The 19873-nt window shown below is 47.5% G+C and overlaps 1 protein-coding gene and 1 long non-coding RNA gene across 3 annotated transcripts; one reads left to right on the forward strand and one right to left on the reverse strand.

Annotated features, from left to right (window-relative positions):
* Positions 1–3908: 3908 nt before the first annotated feature.
* ppip5k1b (diphosphoinositol pentakisphosphate kinase 1b) lies at positions 3909–18189 on the reverse strand. The gene is made up of 30 exons (XM_085914416.1): positions 17943–18189; positions 17206–17286; positions 15580–15871; positions 15154–15349; positions 14883–15059; positions 14656–14810; positions 14478–14579; positions 14258–14419; positions 14072–14193; positions 13331–13432; positions 12863–12949; positions 12698–12773; positions 12319–12428; positions 11351–11436; positions 10909–11034; positions 9811–9932; positions 9566–9748; positions 9358–9499; positions 8861–9084; positions 8646–8773; positions 8459–8573; positions 8282–8389; positions 8101–8217; positions 7886–8026; positions 7698–7806; positions 6884–7030; positions 5864–5926; positions 4788–4925; positions 4623–4724; positions 3909–4559 (listed from the first exon to the last, which is right to left on the reverse strand). Exons 3-30 carry the CDS (start codon positions 15721–15723, stop codon positions 4477–4479), a joined length of 3567 nt encoding a protein of 1188 aa, XP_085770542.1. The 5' UTR covers positions 15724–15871; positions 17206–17286; positions 17943–18189; the 3' UTR covers positions 3909–4476.
* On the forward strand, positions 17662–19229 carry LOC147055086 (uncharacterized). Of its 2 annotated transcripts, none has more exons than XR_015066434.1 (3): positions 17662–18257; positions 18599–18961; positions 19084–19229. It is a non-coding gene; the product is annotated as an uncharacterized LOC147055086 (long non-coding RNA). The 2 variants fall into 2 exon arrangements; XR_015066433.1 differs by lacking the exon at positions 19084–19229 and having other exon boundaries at positions 18599–18727; positions 18938–19038.
* Positions 19230–19873: the final 644 nt, after the last annotated feature.

The following is a 19873-nucleotide window of genomic DNA, read 5'->3' on the forward strand; positions in this document are numbered from 1 at the left end:
GGAGTGTCCGAGTGACGTCACAGATCAAACAGCCAATCAGAAAGTGGGGGTGAGGGCGGGTGTGGCATTTTTCACTTTCACTTAAACTTTGACTATGATCTTTCCCTAATGAAGTGGCCCGTTATTAGGTACACCTAAAAATTGAGGTGTACCTAATGTAGTGTCCAAGTGACGTCATAGTTCAACCAGCCAATCAGAAAGTGGGGGTGAGGGCGGGTGTGGCACTTTTCACTTTCACTTAAGCTTTGACCATGATTTTTCCCTAATGAAGTGGCCTGTTACTAGGTACACCTAAAAATGGCGGTGTACCTAATGGAGTGTCCGAGTGACGTCACAGATCAACCAGCCAATCAGAAAGTGGGGGTGAGGGCGGGTGCGGCACGTTTCACTTTCACTTAAACTTTTTCCCTAATGAGGTGATTAGGTACACCTGTGTCTGAGTGACGTCACAGATCAACCAGCCAATCAGAAAGTGGGGGTGAGGGCGGGTGTGGCACGTTTCACTTTCACTTAAACTTTTTCCCTAATGATGTGATTAGGTACACCTGTGTCCGAGTGACGTCACAGATCAACCGGCCAATCAGAAAGTGGGGGTGAGGGCGGGTGTGGCACTTTTCACTTTCACTTAAGCTTTGACCATGATCTTTCCCTAATGAAGTGGCCTGTTACTAGGTACACCTAAAAATGGCGGTGTACCTAATGGAGTGTCCGAGTGACGTCAAAGATCAACCAGCCAATCAGAAAGTGGGGGTGAGGGCGGGTGCGGCACGTTTCACTTTCACTTAAACTTTTTCCCTAATGAGGTGATTAGGTACACCTGTGTCTGAGTGACGTCACAGATCAACCAGCCAATCAGAAAGTGGGGGTGAGGGCGGGTGTGGCACGTTTCACTTTCACTTAAACTTTTTCCCTAATGATGTGATTAGGTACACCTGTGTCCGAGTGACGTCACAGATCAACCGGCCAATCAGAAAGTGGGGGTGAGGGCGGGTGTGGCACTTTTCACTTTCACTTAAGCTTTGACCATGATCTTTCCCTAATGAAGTGGCCTGTTACTAGGTACACCTAAAAATGGCGGTGTACCTAATGGAGTGTCCGAGTGACGTCACAGATCAACCAGCCAATCAGAAAGTGGGGGTGAGGGCGGGTGCGGCACGTTTCACTTTCACTTAAACTTTTTCCCTAATGAGGTGATTAGGTACACCTGTGTCTGAGTGACGTCACAGATCAACCAGCCAATCAGAAAGTGGGGGTGAGGGCGGGTGTGGCACGTTTCACTTTCACTTAAACTTTTTCCCTAATGAGGTGATTAGGTACACCTGTGTCCGAGTGACGTCACAGATCAACCGGCCAATCAGAAAGTGGGGGTGAGGGCGGGTGTGGCACTTTTCACTTTCACTTAAGCTTTGACCATGATCTTTCCCTAATGAAGTGGCCTGTTACTAGGTACACCTAAAAATGGCGGTGTACCTAATGGAGTGTCCGAGTGACGTCACAGATCAACCAGCCAATCAGAAAGTGGGGGTGAGGGCGGGTGCGGCACGTTTCACTTTCACTTAAACTTTTTCCCTAATGAGGTGATTAGGTACACCTGTGTCCGAGTGACGTCACAGATCAACCAGCCAATCAGAAAGTGGGGGTGAGGGCGGGTGTGGCACGTTTCACTTTCACTTAAACTTTTTCCCTAATGAGGTGATTAGGTACACCTGTGTCCGAGTGACGTCACAGATCAACCGGCCAATCAGAAAGTGGGGGTGAGGGCGGGTGTGGCACTTTTCACTTTCACTTAAGCTTTGACCATGATCTTTCCCTAATGAAGTGGCCTGTTACTAGGTACACCTAAAAATGGCGGTGTACCTAATGGAGTGTCCGAGTGACGTCACAGATCAACCAGCCAATCAGAAAGTGGGGGTGAGGGCGGGTGCGGCACGTTTCACTTTCACTTAAACTTTTTCCCTAATGAGGTGATTAGGTACACCTGTGTCCGAGTGACGTCACAGATCAACCAGCCAATCAGAAAGTGGGGGTGAGGGCGGGTGTGGCACGTTTCACTTTCACTTAAACTTTTTCCCTAATGAGGTGATTAGGTACACCTGTGTCCGAGTGACGTCACAGATCAACCGGCCAATCAGAAAGTGGGGGTGAGGGCGGGTGTGGCACTTTTCACTTTCACTTAAGCTTTGACCATGATCTTTCCCTAATGAAGTGGCCTGTTACTAGGTACACCTAAAAATGGCGGTGTACCTAATGGAGTGTCCGAGTGACGTCACAGATCAACCAGCCAATCAGAAAGTGGGGGTGAGGGCGGGTGCGGCACGTTTCACTTTCACTTAAACTTTTTCCCTAATGAGGTGATTAGGTACACCTGTGTCCGAGTGACGTCACAGATCAACCAGCCAATCAGAAAGTGGGGGTGAGGGCGGGTGTGGCACGTTTCACTTTCACTTAAACTTTTTCCCTAATGAGGTGATTAGGTACACCTGTGTCCGAGTGACGTCACAGATCAACCGGCCAATCAGAAAGTGGGGGTGAGGGCGGGTGTGGCACTTTTCACTTTCACTTAAGCTTTGACCATGATCTTTCCCTAATGAAGTGGCCTGTTACTAGGTACACCTAAAAATGGCGGTGTACCTAATGGAGTGTCCGAGTGACGTCACAGATCAACCAGCCAATCAGAAAGTGGGGGTGAGGGCGGGTGCGGCACGTTTCACTTTCACTTAAACTTTTTCCCTAATGAGGTGATTAGGTACACCTGTGTCCGTGTGACGTCACAGATCAACCAGCCAATCAGAAAGTGGGGGTGAGGGCGGGTGTGGCACTTTTCACTTTCACTTAAGCTTTGACCATGATTTTTTCCCTAATGAAGTGGCCTGTTATTAGGTACACCTGAAAATGACGGTGTACCTAATAGAGTGTCCGAGTGACGTCACAGATCAAACAGCCAATCAGAAAGTGGGGGTGAGGGCGAGTGTGGCACTTTTCACTTTCACTTAAGCTTTGACCATGATCTTTCCCTAATAAAGTGGCTGTTATTAGGTACACCTGAAAATGGTGGTGTACCTAATGGAGTGTCCATGTGACGTCACAGATCAACCAGCCAATCAGAAAGTGGGGATGAGGGCGAGTGTGGCACTTTTCACGTTCACTTAAGATTCGACCATGATTTTTCCCTAATGAAGTGGCCTGTGATTAGGTACACCTGAAAATGGCGGTGTCCCTAATAGAGTGTCCGAATGACGTCACAGATCAACCAGCCAATCAGAAAGTGGGGGTGAGGGCGGGTGTGGCACTTTTCACTTTCATTTAAGCTTTGACCATGATTTTTCCCTAATGAAGTGGCCTGTTACTAGGTACACCTAAAAATGGCGGTGTACCTAATGGCGTGTCCAAGTGACGTCACAGATCAACCAGCCAATCAGAAAGTTTGTGGCACTTTTCATTTTCAGTTTTGTTTTGACCATGATTTTTCCCCTAATGAAGTGGCCTATTACTAGGTACACCTAAAAATGGCGGTGTACCTAATGGAGTGTCCGAATGACGTCACAAACCAGCCAATCAGAAAGTGGGGTTGAGGGTGGATGTGGCAATTTTTGCTTTCTGTTAAGCTTTTTCCCTAATGAGGTGGCCTGTTATTAGGTACACCAGAAAATGGCAGTAGCCCCCTGCTTCCTCCACAAAAAAAAAACTCTGGTTGTCTCTGGAGTCAATGACTTCCGTGGGCGTCACCATGGCAACATACAGCAGCAATAAGGTCAGGCATGACTCATCACTTTTCTTAAAAGCCTGTGTGAAAGGCGATGGTGTGGCGGTGGTGAAGGAAGGCAGCAAGGTGAAAAGCAGAGAAATCCAGGAAGATCATCTCTTCTCAAACCAGACAGAAAATCCAAAAAAAAAAAGTCAAACATGAATAATATGAACAGCTTTTATTTCCGCGTTTTGGTACGCTAACACTTTGGCTGACTTTTCTTTTGAAATAAAAACATCATGAAACAATAACAACAAACATGTCGCCGTTGAATCAACCCGACAAACATTTTGTTCCAGTTGTGTTCACGCGAACGAACGCAAAAAGTGCTTCAGTCCACGTTTTGAATGGCGCCAAACTAGTCAGCAAAAACAATCATCCTGACAACAGCAAAATCGAAATAATCACATCTAAATTGATTGCTGGCAAACTAAACATTCCTCTCAACAAAAACTTGAGTGGTCGCCGGCAAGACGTTTGGATTTTTACATCAATGTGCTCTTTGGACGTAAAGCAAAAACTTCCCCAAAGTGGACACGACTACTTGAACATTTCCAAAACAAAAGATGGTTGAAACGTCGCTGCTCTGATTCTTTAGCAGCCTTCGATGAAAACAAAATAACAAGGCGCAAGCGGTGTTCAGATTTGGGTGCCGTCTAATTGCTGCAGTGGACAAAGTGGACAAAGTGGGAGTCATCCTAAAGTGCATCAAACAAGGAAGCGGATGTGCGTCACTCGCTGAAGTTGAAGCCCACGATGGGGGAGGAAGGGCCGGCGCTGGACACGGCGCTGGAGGGGACGCTCGCCTCTTTCTCTGCAAAAAAAAAAAAAAGACATCGTGAACACGTGATGGTAACGCCGGCGAGTCGGCACTCACGCCAAAGAGGCCGGTCGGGCGGTCGCGGCGACGGCTCGGGGCCCGGCGCTTGGGGGCTGTCCAGCGACGTCCGGCTCTGCGAGTCGAAGAGTCCCGACAGCGCTGTGGCACACCGGTTACTTTGTAGCGTGGCGGCCAATCAATGACGTGCGTGCGTGCGTGTACCCTTCATGGTCTTGGCGTGGGCCTCGCTGCCGCTCTCGCACACGGCGTTGAGGAACTCGTCCACTTGCTTCAGGGAGAGCAAGTTGTGCAGCGTCTCCAGCGGGTAGATAGAGGGCACCATCGAGCAGCCTTCGAAACCTGAAGCAAAACAAAAAAAAATCCCGTCGAGGACCGACGTGAGCTCCGACTTCTCCCAGCATTTTATACGTAGCATAAAAAAGGAGAACGACAGTAAAAGTAAACTTATTCCATTTTAAGACAAATTCATCTTTGGCAGGTGTCCGCATCGATGCTGGCGGAGGCTGCAATTTTTCAGCAGTGCGAACGGAGGACCGCGTGGGACCATGCAACCAGAATTTAAAAAAAATAAAATAAAAAAGTCAAATATGGACAAAGTGCATGCATACATGCAAAGGACATTCTTTTGCGTTTTTGACATTTTCAAGGCATTTAGAAAAGATCAGCGATTTGACAACAAGGCAGAAATGGAGAAAACGGAGGAGGAGACACACGGATGCGGCATAAAAAGGTCGAGTGAATCAAACGGAACGTGAAAAGTCGTCCCATTTGTGCATCCGTCAAACTTTCTGCTCCAAACTTCAACTGTGGAAAGAGAACAAGTTGACAAAGTTGGCGCAGTCAGTCAAAAGACTACAAACATGGTGGCCGCCGTCACCAACAGCTCGCTCCCTGGCTTCCATAATTACATGACGCCAAAAAAAAAAAAGAGCCATCAGCCAGCCGACACTCACCGCATCATCTTCATCTTGTTCTGCTTGAGTGAGAAAAGAAAAGCCAAAACAAGAATCCACAAGCCCCAACTGTGCTAATTGAAGGAAATCGGCCTAATTTTGTGGAGGACTTGCGCAATTTTGTGGCTCGTGTGAAGCAGAAATGGCAAATCACCAAACTGGGAAAATCCTGGTTTATTTTACAATGTGAAGTTAGCGAGGAAAAGTGCACCAATCTTTGTCCCACATCCACACAACACCCAAAAAAAAAAAAAAAAAATCATGCATGACAACCCTCCTTCAAAAATGGTGGAAAAAGAGCACAAGAAATAAAAGCAGACATACCGTTAGTCGGATGCCTGGCAAACGACACAGAAAATCTCTTTACTGGCGGCATAGACAACAGCTCTGAGGAGATAAGAAAGGCAACGGCCAGTTACTGCAGGCTCCGCCCCTTTTGGACACACCACACAGAGGGAAGAAGAAGATGCTGAGCCGCCGCATGGTAAGGACGGCAAGAAAGCAAGCCAGCCCCTGCTTCAACCAAAAACCCAAAGTCATCCTCAAAGTCAAAAATTGTGCAAGAGCGTACGTCAAAAGAGCCAAAAGAAGGAGGAGCCTAAAGGTGGATTCTGAGAGACAGGCTTCTGGATAATTGATGATACTTTTTAATTTCGATGACTGGTGAGCATGCGCATATGATTATTTCAACATGCTTGTTACTTGCAACAACAAACATGCAAATAAGAAAAATGAGTGGAAATAGTTACATCAAACTTGATGCAAGCTTCTGGTGCAAAAAAAAGAAAAGAAATGGGGACCTGGACAAGGCGGTGTGGCAACAGTGTCCTCTAGTGGACACGAGTGAACATGACACCTTGTGGGGGATGCAGCGCATGCATTTTTTGCCACGGAAGGAAATCAAAGCTGTCAACGCCGACAACACAAAGCACGCGACTGGCCTGCAAAAAGTGAAAATCTGAAGAGCGTGGAGAAGAGGGATTTGATTTCACGGGCCCATCGTCCTTACGTAACAATGATTCTGTTTGTTGTCCCCGGACTGAAGGGGACAATTGAGGCTTCCGCACAGATGCAGGTGAGGATTACTTTACATTCGTCGCACAACCAAAGTCGAGAACCCAAGCAGGCGCGTGCAAATCGGATCTGGCGTCGGGTCAGCACCATCATCACCATGACGACCGCCACGCTATTTACCCAACAGATCATTATGGGTCACGTTTGCATTTGGGGGAAAAAGGGCTTTGATTGAACAACGATGATGAACAGTTTGGTGGAGTTGAATTGGACAAAAAAAAAAAAAAAGAGCGAAGTTCGAGAAAGCGGAGGTCAGCGGCGCCAACCTACCAAACATGCCAATCTGGCTGGGCAGGCTGCCGGGGGACAGGGGGGGTTTTCGGTGGTGATGGTGCGTGCGTACGTAGTCCCGCAGGTTGGGGGCGCTACTGGACACCCCCAGCATGGAGGCGCTGAAGAGGCCTGAGCTGTGAGAGCCTGTGTGACACAAGCCAGGTGGGGAAAGGGGCGGGAGGGGAAGGGAGGGTTGGGGGTGAGCGTTTTGGGGAGGGGGGGGGGGAGGTGAAGGGTGAGCATTAGTTCATCCCACACACACACAAACACCCGTGCTGCTGTTATTCACAATAAACCTCAGCTGTGAATAACCAACCACATTAAGACAAGCCAGCGAGTGTCAACAAATAAGTTGCTGTTTGGTCCTGCAACCTGCAGGGGGCAGGTGTGAGCGCAACCCACTGAGTGCATGCGGGCAAGGTGCAGAAGAAAAGCAAGAGAAGCATCTAAAGGTGTGTATTGTAGAAAAGTTGATTTGTCCTCGGTTGGGCCGGGTGACCCCAAAATGGAGTACATAAATAGCTGAGGAGGGTCATCCGTGACACCTGCTGCTCAGTTGACCTCCGAGTGGGGCTGCTGACAAACAAACAAGGTCAACTCACGAGACAAAAAGACACAAGCTCGAATTGATGTGACCCCCAGAAAAATTCAATATCATTTAGACGATTGCATGACTGAGACAAAACAGAAAATTGGGACGTTGTGAGCAAGAGGAAAGGTGTCAAAGCGGGACAGCGCAGGAGGAAGTTCTTGCCGACTGCCCAGAAAAACACACACACACACACACGAACGAGAGAAAGGAGGTGCCCACCTAGGCCGCTGGCTGCTTTGACTTCGGGCGACTGGCGCGAGCTCGAAGGGTGGAGTCGATGCGACGTGCAGCCTTTGGACGACTGGCTGGGCAAGGTCTCGGAGAGGACCTGAGCGGCGTTAACACACACACACACGTGACTCCAAACCTACTGCATGTGCCAAAAAAAAACAAAACAACAACGTTACCTCCATTGAGCCCGTCTTGCGGTTGCGAATGATGGGCGAGCGTTTCTGGATGTTGATTGGCTCGTAAACTTGGAGCGCCTGGTCCGTTTGGTCCTGAGAGAGATCCTCCAGGCTGCCCTGGTTGGGCTTTTTGTCCTTATTCTGATTGGTCAGAGAACAACCGTCGTCAATTTTCTTTTTTTTTTGTAGACAATCCTCCCGTGCGAGGCGAGCACCTCGGAGGAGGCCGGCCGGAAGCCGAAGCCGAGCGGAACGTTTTCCTCGTCATCGCAACCTTTGACCCCCGGACTGAAGTGCAGCTCCACGTGGAAGCGCTCCTCCGACGAGGGGTCCTGAAGACGGACGGAAAGGAGTCAAAGCGGCCGTTTGGTGTGGTCACGGTAACGAGCGAAGCACCTTGTTGTTGTCCTCGTACAGCATGATGACAATCTGCGTCATGTAGTTGAGCTCAGTCACAGCGCTCAGGTAGTCCATGGCCTGCTTCCACTGCTGGTCTTTTTCATCCTTCAAAGTCACACGACGTCAAATTGCGTCCCAAACGAGCACGATGGCGCGGAAGAGACGGCCACGCACGTCAAAGAGTCCTCCGTAGCGGAAGACGCTGAGCAGGGAGTGGACGTGGCTCTCGCTGGTGAAGTAGAGGCGCGTCCGGACGTGGCGGCCCGGCGACATCACCCCGCGCGAGTACCTGAGTGACACGGTCATGTGACCAGGGGGGGGGCGACGTTGAACCAGCGTGTTGGGCAAGGGGCGGTCTCACAGAGGGTGCAGCTTGTTGACGGCCTCGTCCTCGTGCGTCCTCTGCAGGTCCAGCTGGATCTTCTTCATCAGAGGGACGCAGTAGGCCTGAGCGATGTCCAGCTTCTCGGCTTTGGTGATGCCGTATTCCTGCTCGTTTGGCGGAAGGATGGACTCTCGTCAAATGAAGAAGCATGAAAAAGAAAATTGGATTGTGAACAAAAAGCGTCTTTTGACCTGCGGTATGACGATGTCGGCCAGCGCTCGGGAGAGGCGGAAGAGCTCCAGGGTGTCGTCCAGGTCCAGCGAGGAGTTGTGCTGCGTGTCGTACTTGATGCAGTCGTAGATGTCCGGGATCTTACTGATGTCGTAGCGGCCGCTCTTCATGCGGAAATCTCGCTCTAGTTTGGACCAGCGCTGCAGCATCAGCTCAAGCGTCTCGCTGTGGTACAGTTGCAGATCTGGGGGGGGGGGGGGACTCTGGTTCATTTGAAGTTCACTCAAGTTTGTTGTAAAACGAAATGAAGTAAATAAAATGCATTTAACCAGTCCTTGGCGACAGTCTGCTGGCTCGATGCTAACACATAATGGTAAATATGCTAGACAGGCTAAAAGTAGCTAGCTTTGATATCACAGCAGCGATACTGCACACCGTCCGTGTATTATACTGCCCCCTGGTGGCATTAGCCCACACACCATCTTTTATTTGTTGAAGGCAGGCAGGTAGGAGGTACCTGAAGACTTGGGATCTTCCAGCCGCTTTCGAATTTGCGAGGTGAGACTCTGGATGAGCGTGTAGACTTTGTCGCAGGTTTTGACCGGGTTCTGTATGATTTTCATGGAATTCACCAGCGACGGGCTCCCTGTCGGCGCCAGCTGCGATCCGGTATCAAAAGAAAATTACCTTCACGTACAAAAACCACAATCTGAATCCTCGGTCACCTTCTGATAGTCTTCTTGTGAGAAGTCCTGGTCCTTCTGCATGATCTCGTGTAGCCCGGCTTTGACTTTCTGCTGGCAGTCGGTCAAGGAGTCGCTGTCGCTGTCCAGCAGCCCGTTCATATTGGCGCTCTTGACCATCTGCACCAGGATGGGCGTCAGCTCACCTTCCAGAGCGAGGAGCCCCTGCGCGCAAATGGGATCGTCAACGTGTCGTTCCCGCGCGAGTGAGGCGATGACGGGCTGACCTTGGCAAAGGCGGCGGCCGTCATCTGCACCCGGCCTTCGTCGGAGGCGTAGATCTTAAGGTCGTGGCGGTAAGTGCTGTGCAGGCGGAGGAGGCCGCACCCGGGGTAGCCGGCGTAGTCGCCTGTGGGATTGCCAAAGTTCACATTGAATGAATAAATGAATAAATATAAAAAAAAAAATACATAACTAAAAAACAAATCAAAAGTAACAACGTCACTTTCAGTCCGTAGCTGGAATTTCACATTTGGCATTGATCATTCGGCCCATAGCGGCTAAATGATGTCTTTGAAAGCATCAAATCCGTCGAATGAAATCAAAGTGACTCAATGAAAGAGGCCAGCCAGATTATGTAGATGACAGGGATGTTTGCTGGATGGAGTTAAATCAGATTCATCAATTAGTTGTTGGTTTTTTTATTTATTTTTATTTTTTAATTTGTTAATTCAATTAGTTATTAAGCGAATGATTCGATCAGGAAACAAAAGTCTGATGAAAATCTACACCACCGATAGAAGGCCGCGAGGAAAGATGCACCAGTAAACACGCTAACGTTTAGCAAATTTACAGCCGGCGGCTAAACTTCCAATTTTTTTGCCGCTTAACGCGCTCGGCCCCGGCGACAATCCACGGCAATCCGCGAGGCGTTAGTGAGGCGTAATCAAAATCAGGACAGCAAGTCAATTAGTGGAAAGATGAAGAGCGTGGCGAGGAGGAGCGGCGTTAACCTCAGCTCGCTCTTACCAAAATCAATAGGGGACTCGCAGCCGAGGGCCCGGTGGCGACCGGCTAGGCGTTTACACCGAGCAAAGAGAGAAGAACAGAGTTAATAGCTGGCTGCGCTGTGTGATGGCGGAAACGGGGAATTGAGAAAGAAAAAATAAATAAATAAGTGTGTTGCTGGTGGAGCCTGTGGTGAAAAATGCGCTTGTGAGAAAAAGCTTTTTCCAATTCTGGAAGTGAAAGGTGAGAATGTTAGCTTGTCATATCAGATGGGGACGAGAAGAAACTGTCAGCAAGATTTGAAAGGCAACAGATGCGACGGTAGCAAAAAGCGCCAGCCCGACCCGATTCCCCCTCCCGGAAGGTTTGGCCCGTACCTTGGCCTCCGGGGTACATGCAGCGAAAGGCTCGGCCCAGCTCCTCGGCCTGGACCCGGCCGGCGGGCGTCAGCTCGCCGCCCCACTTGAGGACCAGCAGCAGAGACGGGCCCTCCTTCTTGGAATCTGAACAACAAACGGCATTCAGGATTTGGGAGGGGCACATTTTTGCCGTCATACAGTGCGTGATGTGTTTGCCGTTTGCCAAGAGCTGCAAAATAACGGCAAAACCTCATGAAAGAATTTGTGTGTTAAACGTCCATCCGGATTTGCTGTGACAAGCGCCACGCTTCTCTTGATGCCGTATTTGCATGACGTTTCGCTTGTGAACAAAAATAAACACGGCCTGCCTTTGCGTGCTACAGATTCTTTCATCTGACGTCCCACCGAGGCTGCTGTCGAAAAAAACGTTGTTGTAATATAATCCAATTGTCAACGTTACCTTCCTCTTCGCTGGAGGCTTTAGGTTGTCCGTGACGCAAGTACGTCAACTGGACTTTCCTGTTGATACCTGAGAAGTGACCGTACCTGGTGGGGAATAAACACACACAAGTGGGGGGAAAGAGAGAGCGGCAAAACACTGTCATATGCATTTATGGCACACACACACACCCGTAAATGAAATTAGTTGAAGCATTCCCGTGACCCTCAATGGTGTTGTGTTGCGTTAACAATCAAAAGAGGCTGCAGACTAATGAGTGCGTGCGTGCGTGCTTCTTTTTGATCTGGATGAGGGTCACATGATGACAGACGGACGGACGGACTGCGGCGGGCTTTAAACAAAAGCCTAAGGCAGGTGGCGCCGACTCATGGCGCGTGTCCGACCGAAGCGCAAATTCAAACGGCTGCTATTCCAAAGCTAAGTGCCATAAAAAGTTTGGGACCTTTGCTCGTGGCTAATCGCAGATAGCTGGCTCCAACTAGATGAACGATTAGCTGATTTAGAGTCCACGTGACGGGGACGGCATGCGCACGCAAAAGGCGACACCGCACACATGGTCGACGTTTGACATGTGCACGTTCCTCGCCGGTGCCTGCCTGCATGTGTGTCCTGTTATAATTAATGGGAGGTGAGCAAACCATTAGGAACGAGAGGACGCATGCGGGTTCCTAATATTTCGCACGTCAGGTGGGCTGAAGGAAGGGAGTAGTAAATCTGCAAACTTTTTGGGGAAAAAAAAAAAAAATGAAAAGGGAGAGGATGCGTACTGAGTGTCAATCAAGCTGGATTCCCTTTTGGAAAGGAGAAATAAGGGGAGGGATGGGCAGAGCAGAAAAGGGAAGACAAGAGGAGAACATTAAACACTGCACGATGAAAGGTGGACAATGATGAATGGACAATTTGGAGATGACTGGATGATGGCGTGAGCCGGGACGGCGGCAGAGATTTGCATGTGTGTGTGTTCTCACATCTCCAGAACGGTCTTGAGTTGCTCCAGTTTGGACTTCTTCTCCTCAATCTCACAGTCGTTATGTTGGCCAAGTTCCAGCAGCAGCAGACGAGCGATATCCAGCACTTCCTAGAAAAGGCCCGCTTTTATTTCAAGCAATATTATTCAAGAGGATCAATCTGCAAATGGCATATTGTCTGTCTACGTGTGTTGCTGCATTGTTTATGTTCAAATCAAACAGCATGACGAAAGGACTCTGTTGCCACTATTTACTGCCTATAAGAGAATTATTATTATTATTTTTAATCAGGCTGTGAAAAAAAAAAGGGGGGGGCAAGTGTGAGTTTGGTGATGTAAAAATGATTTTCTTTTTTTTTTTTTAAAGTGTGCCAGCTCACCTGTAGCTGTTTTGGTTTTTTCAACTTGAGCTTTCCTGACTTGTAACCTCCACACTTATCAAACAACTCAAAGAATCTGAGGGGGGTGGAGGCATACAGAAGAATGCAAATATGAAGCAAAAAAACAAAACAAAAGTGAGCTTGTCCCGTGCGGCCGATACTTACAGAGGATGTCGAACCTCCATTTTCATCTTTTGCTTTGGTGTGCGATCTCCATGGCGAATGATGGCAATCACACAGCGCAGCTCCATCCTGTCGCAAGAGGAAATGAGCTGAAATGAGCACATTACTGGAAAAGACGCATAAACACACAGCAGCCCAGTGTCGGAATTGGATGATGGTTCAAACTCGAAAAGTACCACTCTCTCATTTTCATCATTATTTTTGTTGCTCCGCTACAGGAGAAATGATTCTAGTTCAAAAATATTTTCACCAAAATTGGAATAGCAATTCTGGGGAGACATGTATAATAAGTTGGAGGGAAATATAATAAAATAATTTATATTATATTATACTATAAAATATAAGTAAATATAAATAATATAAAATAATTTCATATAATAATTTGATCGTATTTCAGGTAAAACGATCATTGTAGTAAGGCCAATCTATTTTGAGCTTGACTGTCCGTACATGGTTCCTGAGGTTGTGGGCACAATGGGGATGTCTTCGGCTTCCATCGGGATGGACCAGGGAATGTGGAACTGGGGGGCCAACTCTCTCATCACCATGTTTCTGTGAAGGCAAAAAGGGGAGGGGAGGGGGGCACTTCATTTGCACGCAACTTGCTTTGTTTGTTTTGAAATCATTTGTAAAGCATCAAAGGAATTTCCTCAACACGTGGCGACTTCCGTTTTACACCATGGCGGCGGATATTGTCGTTGTCACGTTGACGAGAGCGCTCCAGGGGACGGCGTGATAAATCAAAAGGCAGCTAAGCCGCAAAGCTGTCAGTGGCATGCGCGAATGAATTACGACACACTTGCTGTGAGGCTCGCAAAAAAAATAATAATAACAGGTCCTGCATGTCAAGGCAAGTGTTTTTAAATTACTTAGGAAAGTAATTATGATACCAAACAAATTATCAATATTTATCATCAGTGGCATGCTTTGACACATTAGCAGGGAAAAAATGCATTCTTCTAAAAAAATATGTGCATGCAATATTTCATGGCAACAACTTAAAAAATGTTGTTAAATGAATTTTTTTACATCATATTTTTGTATTGATGAGTGGAAAAATACTCCAATAGAAGCAGTGCTGAGTAAGATTCTATGACTTGATATGAATCACTGACTGCTGTTTAGGTTAGCAACAGATTTCAAACGAGTTCCACCATTCAAAAGTGCGGATGAAGCGAGGTCACGACTTACCCGAGCACCTTGGCGCAGTCGTCGTAATACTTCATGGAGTTTTTGACAAAGCTGAAGCCGTTGACGTCGCACACAAACGAGTGGCCGTTGGCTCGGAGCAGGTCGAAGCCGCACACCGTTTGCTGGCGTCACAAACCGGGATTAACTCACGAGCGAGTCGAGAATGCCGACGACGCGGCCGCTCACCTTGAAGGCCAGGCAGACTTTTCGGGCGACCAGCTTTTCCATGGCGGTCAGCATGACGGGATATCGGATCTCCTTGCCCTCGCTGTCTCGCTCCACCTTGCCGTCCAGCGCCGGAGACTTGCGGGCTTCCGCGTGGGCGTAGTCAGGCCCCACGGTGTACACCTGACAAAATTGCAGAGAGGTGATGCAAACATTTTTGAAAAATCACAAAGTACGCTACCTTGACGTCCGTGCCGTCCGTGGGCATGAACTCCTCGTAGATGTACGAGCCCGTCTTGCGAACGCAGCTCTCCGGGGAATAGACGCTGCTACGACTCCCGATCTTCGAGCGGCCGACGTGGAGAAAGAAAACAAAATAACGACTTCCTGTCATCCATCGTGAAACATTTTTAGCTTACCTTTCGAAAAAGTCTCTGGCTGCCGCCGCCCGCTGACGTCGGGTAGTAAATGTAGACGTTGTGGTCCTCGGCGCACACGGGCTTCTCCACAAAGGGTTTGGGGAAGACCTCGCCGTTGACCTCTACGTGGTCCTCGGCCTCCACCAGGTTGCACTCTGAAAAGCGCTTAGCTTTCAACAAATCGGGACAATGTGATTTTCTTTTCCCCCCCCCCATCGTTTGTTTACCTTCGGGATTTTCAGGCTTTCGGTCGAGCACGCCGTAGCGAGGTAGTTCGATGCCCTCTTCTTGGAGGATGCGGTACACTTCCCTCCGGTCTTGGATGAAATACTGCATGTTGAGGTCATTGATGAGGAGAGGATTCCTGAGTTGAGCGTATTCCACAGCTTTGTCCAGTGGGAAACCTGCACCATCAATAAATTAAAATAAATAAATACATAAGTACATCAATAAATTGAATAAATCAAACAAAACATTTGCCAAATAGTCAAAGGCCACCTTTGGAGTGAAAGGAGATGAGGCAGTCGCACAGCGGCCATTTGTCCACGGGCTGGTCCAGGATGACGTCTTCGGGAAAGACGACCACCTCGATGTAATCGAACATGCAGAGGCGCTCCAGGATCTGCGTCATGGGCTTGGACTTGGATTTCTTCATCATGCAGCAGATGCCCACCACAATCTGTCGCCCGGACGGCTGAAGGGAAAGAACGGGATGGCTCATAAAGGACTCGTCAATTTGGCAATCGACAATGATAACGGCGGGTGTAACGAGACTTTTTTTTTCTTTCAAGGGTCGGGTATATTTTTTGTCCAATCCAGCTGCGACTTTGAGTGTGTGTGGCTTTAAGAGGCGGGAGGCAGCAAATGAGAGAGGAGAATGGATTGTTGCTGGCCGATCCCGCCAAATCTTCCATTTCAACTCACCGACTCTTCGTCTTCCGCATCTTCCTCTCGGAACATGTCGATCTTTACGTCCGCCTCCATTGGCTGTTTGTCGGCGTCGTCGGCGCCGCCCCGTTTGGGGCCGTCCCCGCCGTCGGGCCGCCGTCCGTCACGGGATTGGGACATCACGTGTTTGACATGTCCAGGTCGCGCTCACGTTTTGATTTCCAGATGTGTCACGCTTTCCGAGGAACTCGCTGTGGGAATGACTAAGACATCGTCTGTGTGGAGGACAGGAAAGAAGGACGAAACGGCGCAGCTCCTTCCAGGTTCCCTATGGCGGCACAAAAGCAAAGAGAGTTGAGCAATTTTATTCACGTTGCCACATCCGTCTGTGCGTGAGAAACTTCACTTTAGCAAGAGAAGAAAAGTGCCACTGACCAACATTGTGAAAGAATTCCTGCTTTGCACAAATATTTGCTGAAAATCACAAAGAAAAGTGCAGCTACCAAACTTCTACAGCTGTTTTGTTCCAGCTTGACTTATCTGTGTTTTCACGTGTTTATGGGCCGAGTGGATGTAAAGTTAAGAGTGATAATAGATATGGGTCACTGAAAAAAAAAATCAAATAAAAAAATACAAAATATAAAACAAAAAAATAAAGAAAGAAATAAAAAATTCAAATAAAAAATTTAAAAAATAAAACAAATGGATAAGTGAACTTGACAAGGCGTACAAGGAAAAAAAATACCTGAAACTCGATTTTGCACCATGTGACTGCTGCTATTTAATCTGGCTTTGATCTGCCCGGCAGCCAGTCTGCTGGATGAAAATCGAGTTAACGCGCACAACATGAACGAGCCTGCCATGAGAGACCATCCGGGTCCCACGGGAAAAATTCAAATTCATTTCATTTGTCTTCCATATTATTTACAACGATACATTTGTTCAGCAAAGTCGAGTGGCCCTTAGTCACCTGACGTCTTGCGTGCGGTGCATACACCAAACACAAATACGCACAATACAGAACTTGCTGATTGTGCAAAATGCCCCCCCTCCAACCCATAAACACACCTCTTGTTAACCGTTCAACCTTGGTGGAGGTCTGCCTGTGTTGCTCCAGTGACATATCTCAAATAATCTCCCGCTGACCTTGGCGCCTATAAATAACGGTGAGAAGGGGGCCTAGCCAAGATCGGTGGGGGAAATGTATATAGAGCAGCTACGCTAACCAAAAGATAAGTCATTCCGACTTAGCTTTGAGGTGACGACCGGTGCTACTAAAACTACGAGGAGGCTTTTCTGGCGGGGGCTGAGCAGAGATGAAAAAAAAAAAAGAGACAAATACCTGTAGGAACTTTGATGAGGTCGCATTTGTGACCTTTACCTTAGGGACAATCCAATTCTATACAAATAGTTTTGAGCGTGATTGGATTTTCCTTTCGCCTTGAGCCGCAAATAGCGTGGTGCTTCTCTGTAAATCAAGGCCTAAATTAGCAAGATGACAGCAAATGTTCCCTGGTGTCACCACCGAGGTTTTTTTGGGCTCGGCGTTAGTCAAAAATTCCGCCTTCGAGAGCAGATTCTGTCGAGAGAAACTCGCCACGGACACACATCGGAGAATTTAAATGACACGATAAAAGCTCCATCGTCACCACCGGCCTTTACCTTGAACGCAGAAGCCAGCAATGTGTCAGTCTGTCCCCCAATCACTCTTTGAGATGTCCGTCCGGCGTCAACTTTGAAATCCTTTCGACAGGACAGAGGACAAGAAATGAGGGTCATGTGTTGAAAATGGCAGAAAAAAAAAGGCAGGTTTTTATGACAAGCAGGATCAATAAAAGTGTCTTTAACCTTTGAGACAGACAGTCTTTGAGAAGGAAGGCCGAGTTCAATTTATGAGACTCTTGATTAGATGACAGCAATGAACGTTTCTAATCAACATCAACTCGAGATAGCCTACGAAAAAGGCAAATGATTCATCAGTTTTCGTGTGAAAACGAGAACTATTTGCTTCGGAGTCAAACTTGTCCGTTTTAAACGCTTTGCTGGTTGATTTGGTGACTACTGTAACGTTTGAGGTGCACTTGATCCCGAATCACATCCTTACTTATGGCGGTTGGACGGCGACGCTTTATGATCGATCAACCGATCGCTCGCTCGATCAATCGATCGGGGGCAAATCTAACGAAAGGGAAGCCCACTTGATCGCAACAGGTTGTGCCGTGCTCCAAATGAATGAGCGTGGGAACCGAAAGCGTAACTTCCTGACTCCAACTTGCGTCCGTGGGTGTCTTCAGCGTGTTCTTTGTGAGCCTTTCTTTCGTTGGCCAACGTATACGGCGGCCACGTAAAAGCAATTCGTTGGGCTGAAAGGACTTTGAGTTCAAATGAGCACCACTTACCGGCTTTTTCCAAAAAAAAAAAAAAAAAAGCTCGTCAAAAGAGTCCCCGCCGCGTCCACTTCCTTGTTTCTGCCCCCCCTCCGACCCCTCCCTGAGTGAAGTGGACCCGAGGGGAACCTGGCGACAAGTTCACGTCCGGTCAACGGCTCGACAGCCTCTGAGCACCCCCGCGCTGAACACCGGCGCGTTAACTCGCTCTCCGGCTCCCCACCACTCTTCCCCCGTCCTTGCTGTCTCCCGCCGTGGGGGAGAGCGTCGTTGTCCCCGCGACGGTGCTGCCACCTAGTGTCTCATCATGGTGAACTGCAACATAACGTATGTTACTCACTAAGCGGCGGCCCGCGGGCCTAACTCGGCCCACCATGTATTTTGAAATAAGAAAATGAATCCTTCATAGTTATAATATGAAAATATTATTATAATTATTAGCATCAACCCTAGTTTGGATACAGATGGATGAACAACTTATAATGATTGATCATTATTATTATAATTGTCATAGTTGTTATTATATACATTTCTATCATCATTAATATTATATTGATCCTATTTTTATCATTATTGTTTTTCTCTATCCATTTCTGCTGTACATCACAAGCCCTCACATTGATATCCATCATTTCTCTTTTTTTCGCTTCTCTTTGACTGACACATAGCCACTTGCCAGCCAGAATAGCTGGTATGGCTAATGCGAGCCTGGCGCACCGTCAAGAAAGTGCGGAGTGGCCGTCGGTCCCATCATGCAACGAGGCATGAGAAGCCGGTCTGTGCCGCTTCATAAGGAAGTAAGTGTTCTCGACAAGCTGGTAACGTAAATTATCCCTCCTTCCTTTTCATACTCTATCACCGCCTAGCTGCATCCAAATGTGTGTGTGTATGTTACTAATATTATGTAACCGATATTTTAAAAAAATTGCAATACTGTATTCGGAATGAAGGCCGCAGTGTTTTCGGAATCTGCACCTTCAGATAATCAAGTCTTTGTCATGTTCCAGAAGAGAAGAAACCGAGGTCGACAGGTCCGTTCAAAAAAATTCCTCATTCAAGTTTTGTCACTTTGAAGTACAATATCGCAATAAAAGTGCAGTCCTCCACCAAGAGCAAAATGTGAACAAAAGTTGTCTTTTTTTCTGTTCGTTAGACGGCAAAGGATCCAGACTTTGGCCGAGCGGTTGGCATATCAAGCCCGGTTCAGAGGTCATGACAATTTGGAGTCAAAGAAAGCCAAGGGAAAATGCCCACAAGATCAGAGAGACCACCACGCTGCCCAAAATTCTTCATTTATTGGTGCATAAAGAGTCAATTAAACTGAGTCCTATCATGGCGCTGCATATATTTGGTCAATCCAGACATTTTTTGGGGGAGGGTAAGGCGAGGCCCTTCTTCATTTGAATTCCTCAGCAGACATGCTTACCATAGCTGTCAGCGTGTCTGACATCCACGCGTGTACATTTAAATTTAGGCAGCTGAGCAGTATCAGCCCACAGCCATAAAGCGTCCATTCATGTCCACCCAAGAGAAGGATGCGGCTCTCCCACTTGACGGACTGCGAGGGGCTGTGCCAATACACGAACACACACTTTTTTCTTGGTATCAAACCCCGACATTTAAACAGGGGTGTGTAGACTTTTCATATCCACAGTATGTCATGTAATAATGTATTAATTTATTCATTGTATGTTGATAAAATTAATTAAATTGTTTTGTTTTTTTAAATAATAGGTTAATTAATTACAGCTAAATTTATAGTAAACATTTAAAAATGGCAGATTATATTTTGAATTCAAATACATTTTACATACACACTTACATTTCTTTTTTTTTTTTTTTTTAAACAAAACTTCCTATTGATTTGATATGGAGTATTTACAAAGCAAACTTTGTATTTTTTTTAAAGCAGAATATTTGCTGTCCAAAAATGTATACATAGG

Source organism: Syngnathus leptorhynchus, chromosome 6 (assembly GCF_054491065.1).
Source record: "Syngnathus leptorhynchus isolate UIUO chromosome 6, UIUO_Slep, whole genome shotgun sequence".
Classification (NCBI taxonomy): Eukaryota; Metazoa; Chordata; class Actinopteri; order Syngnathiformes; family Syngnathidae; genus Syngnathus; species Syngnathus leptorhynchus.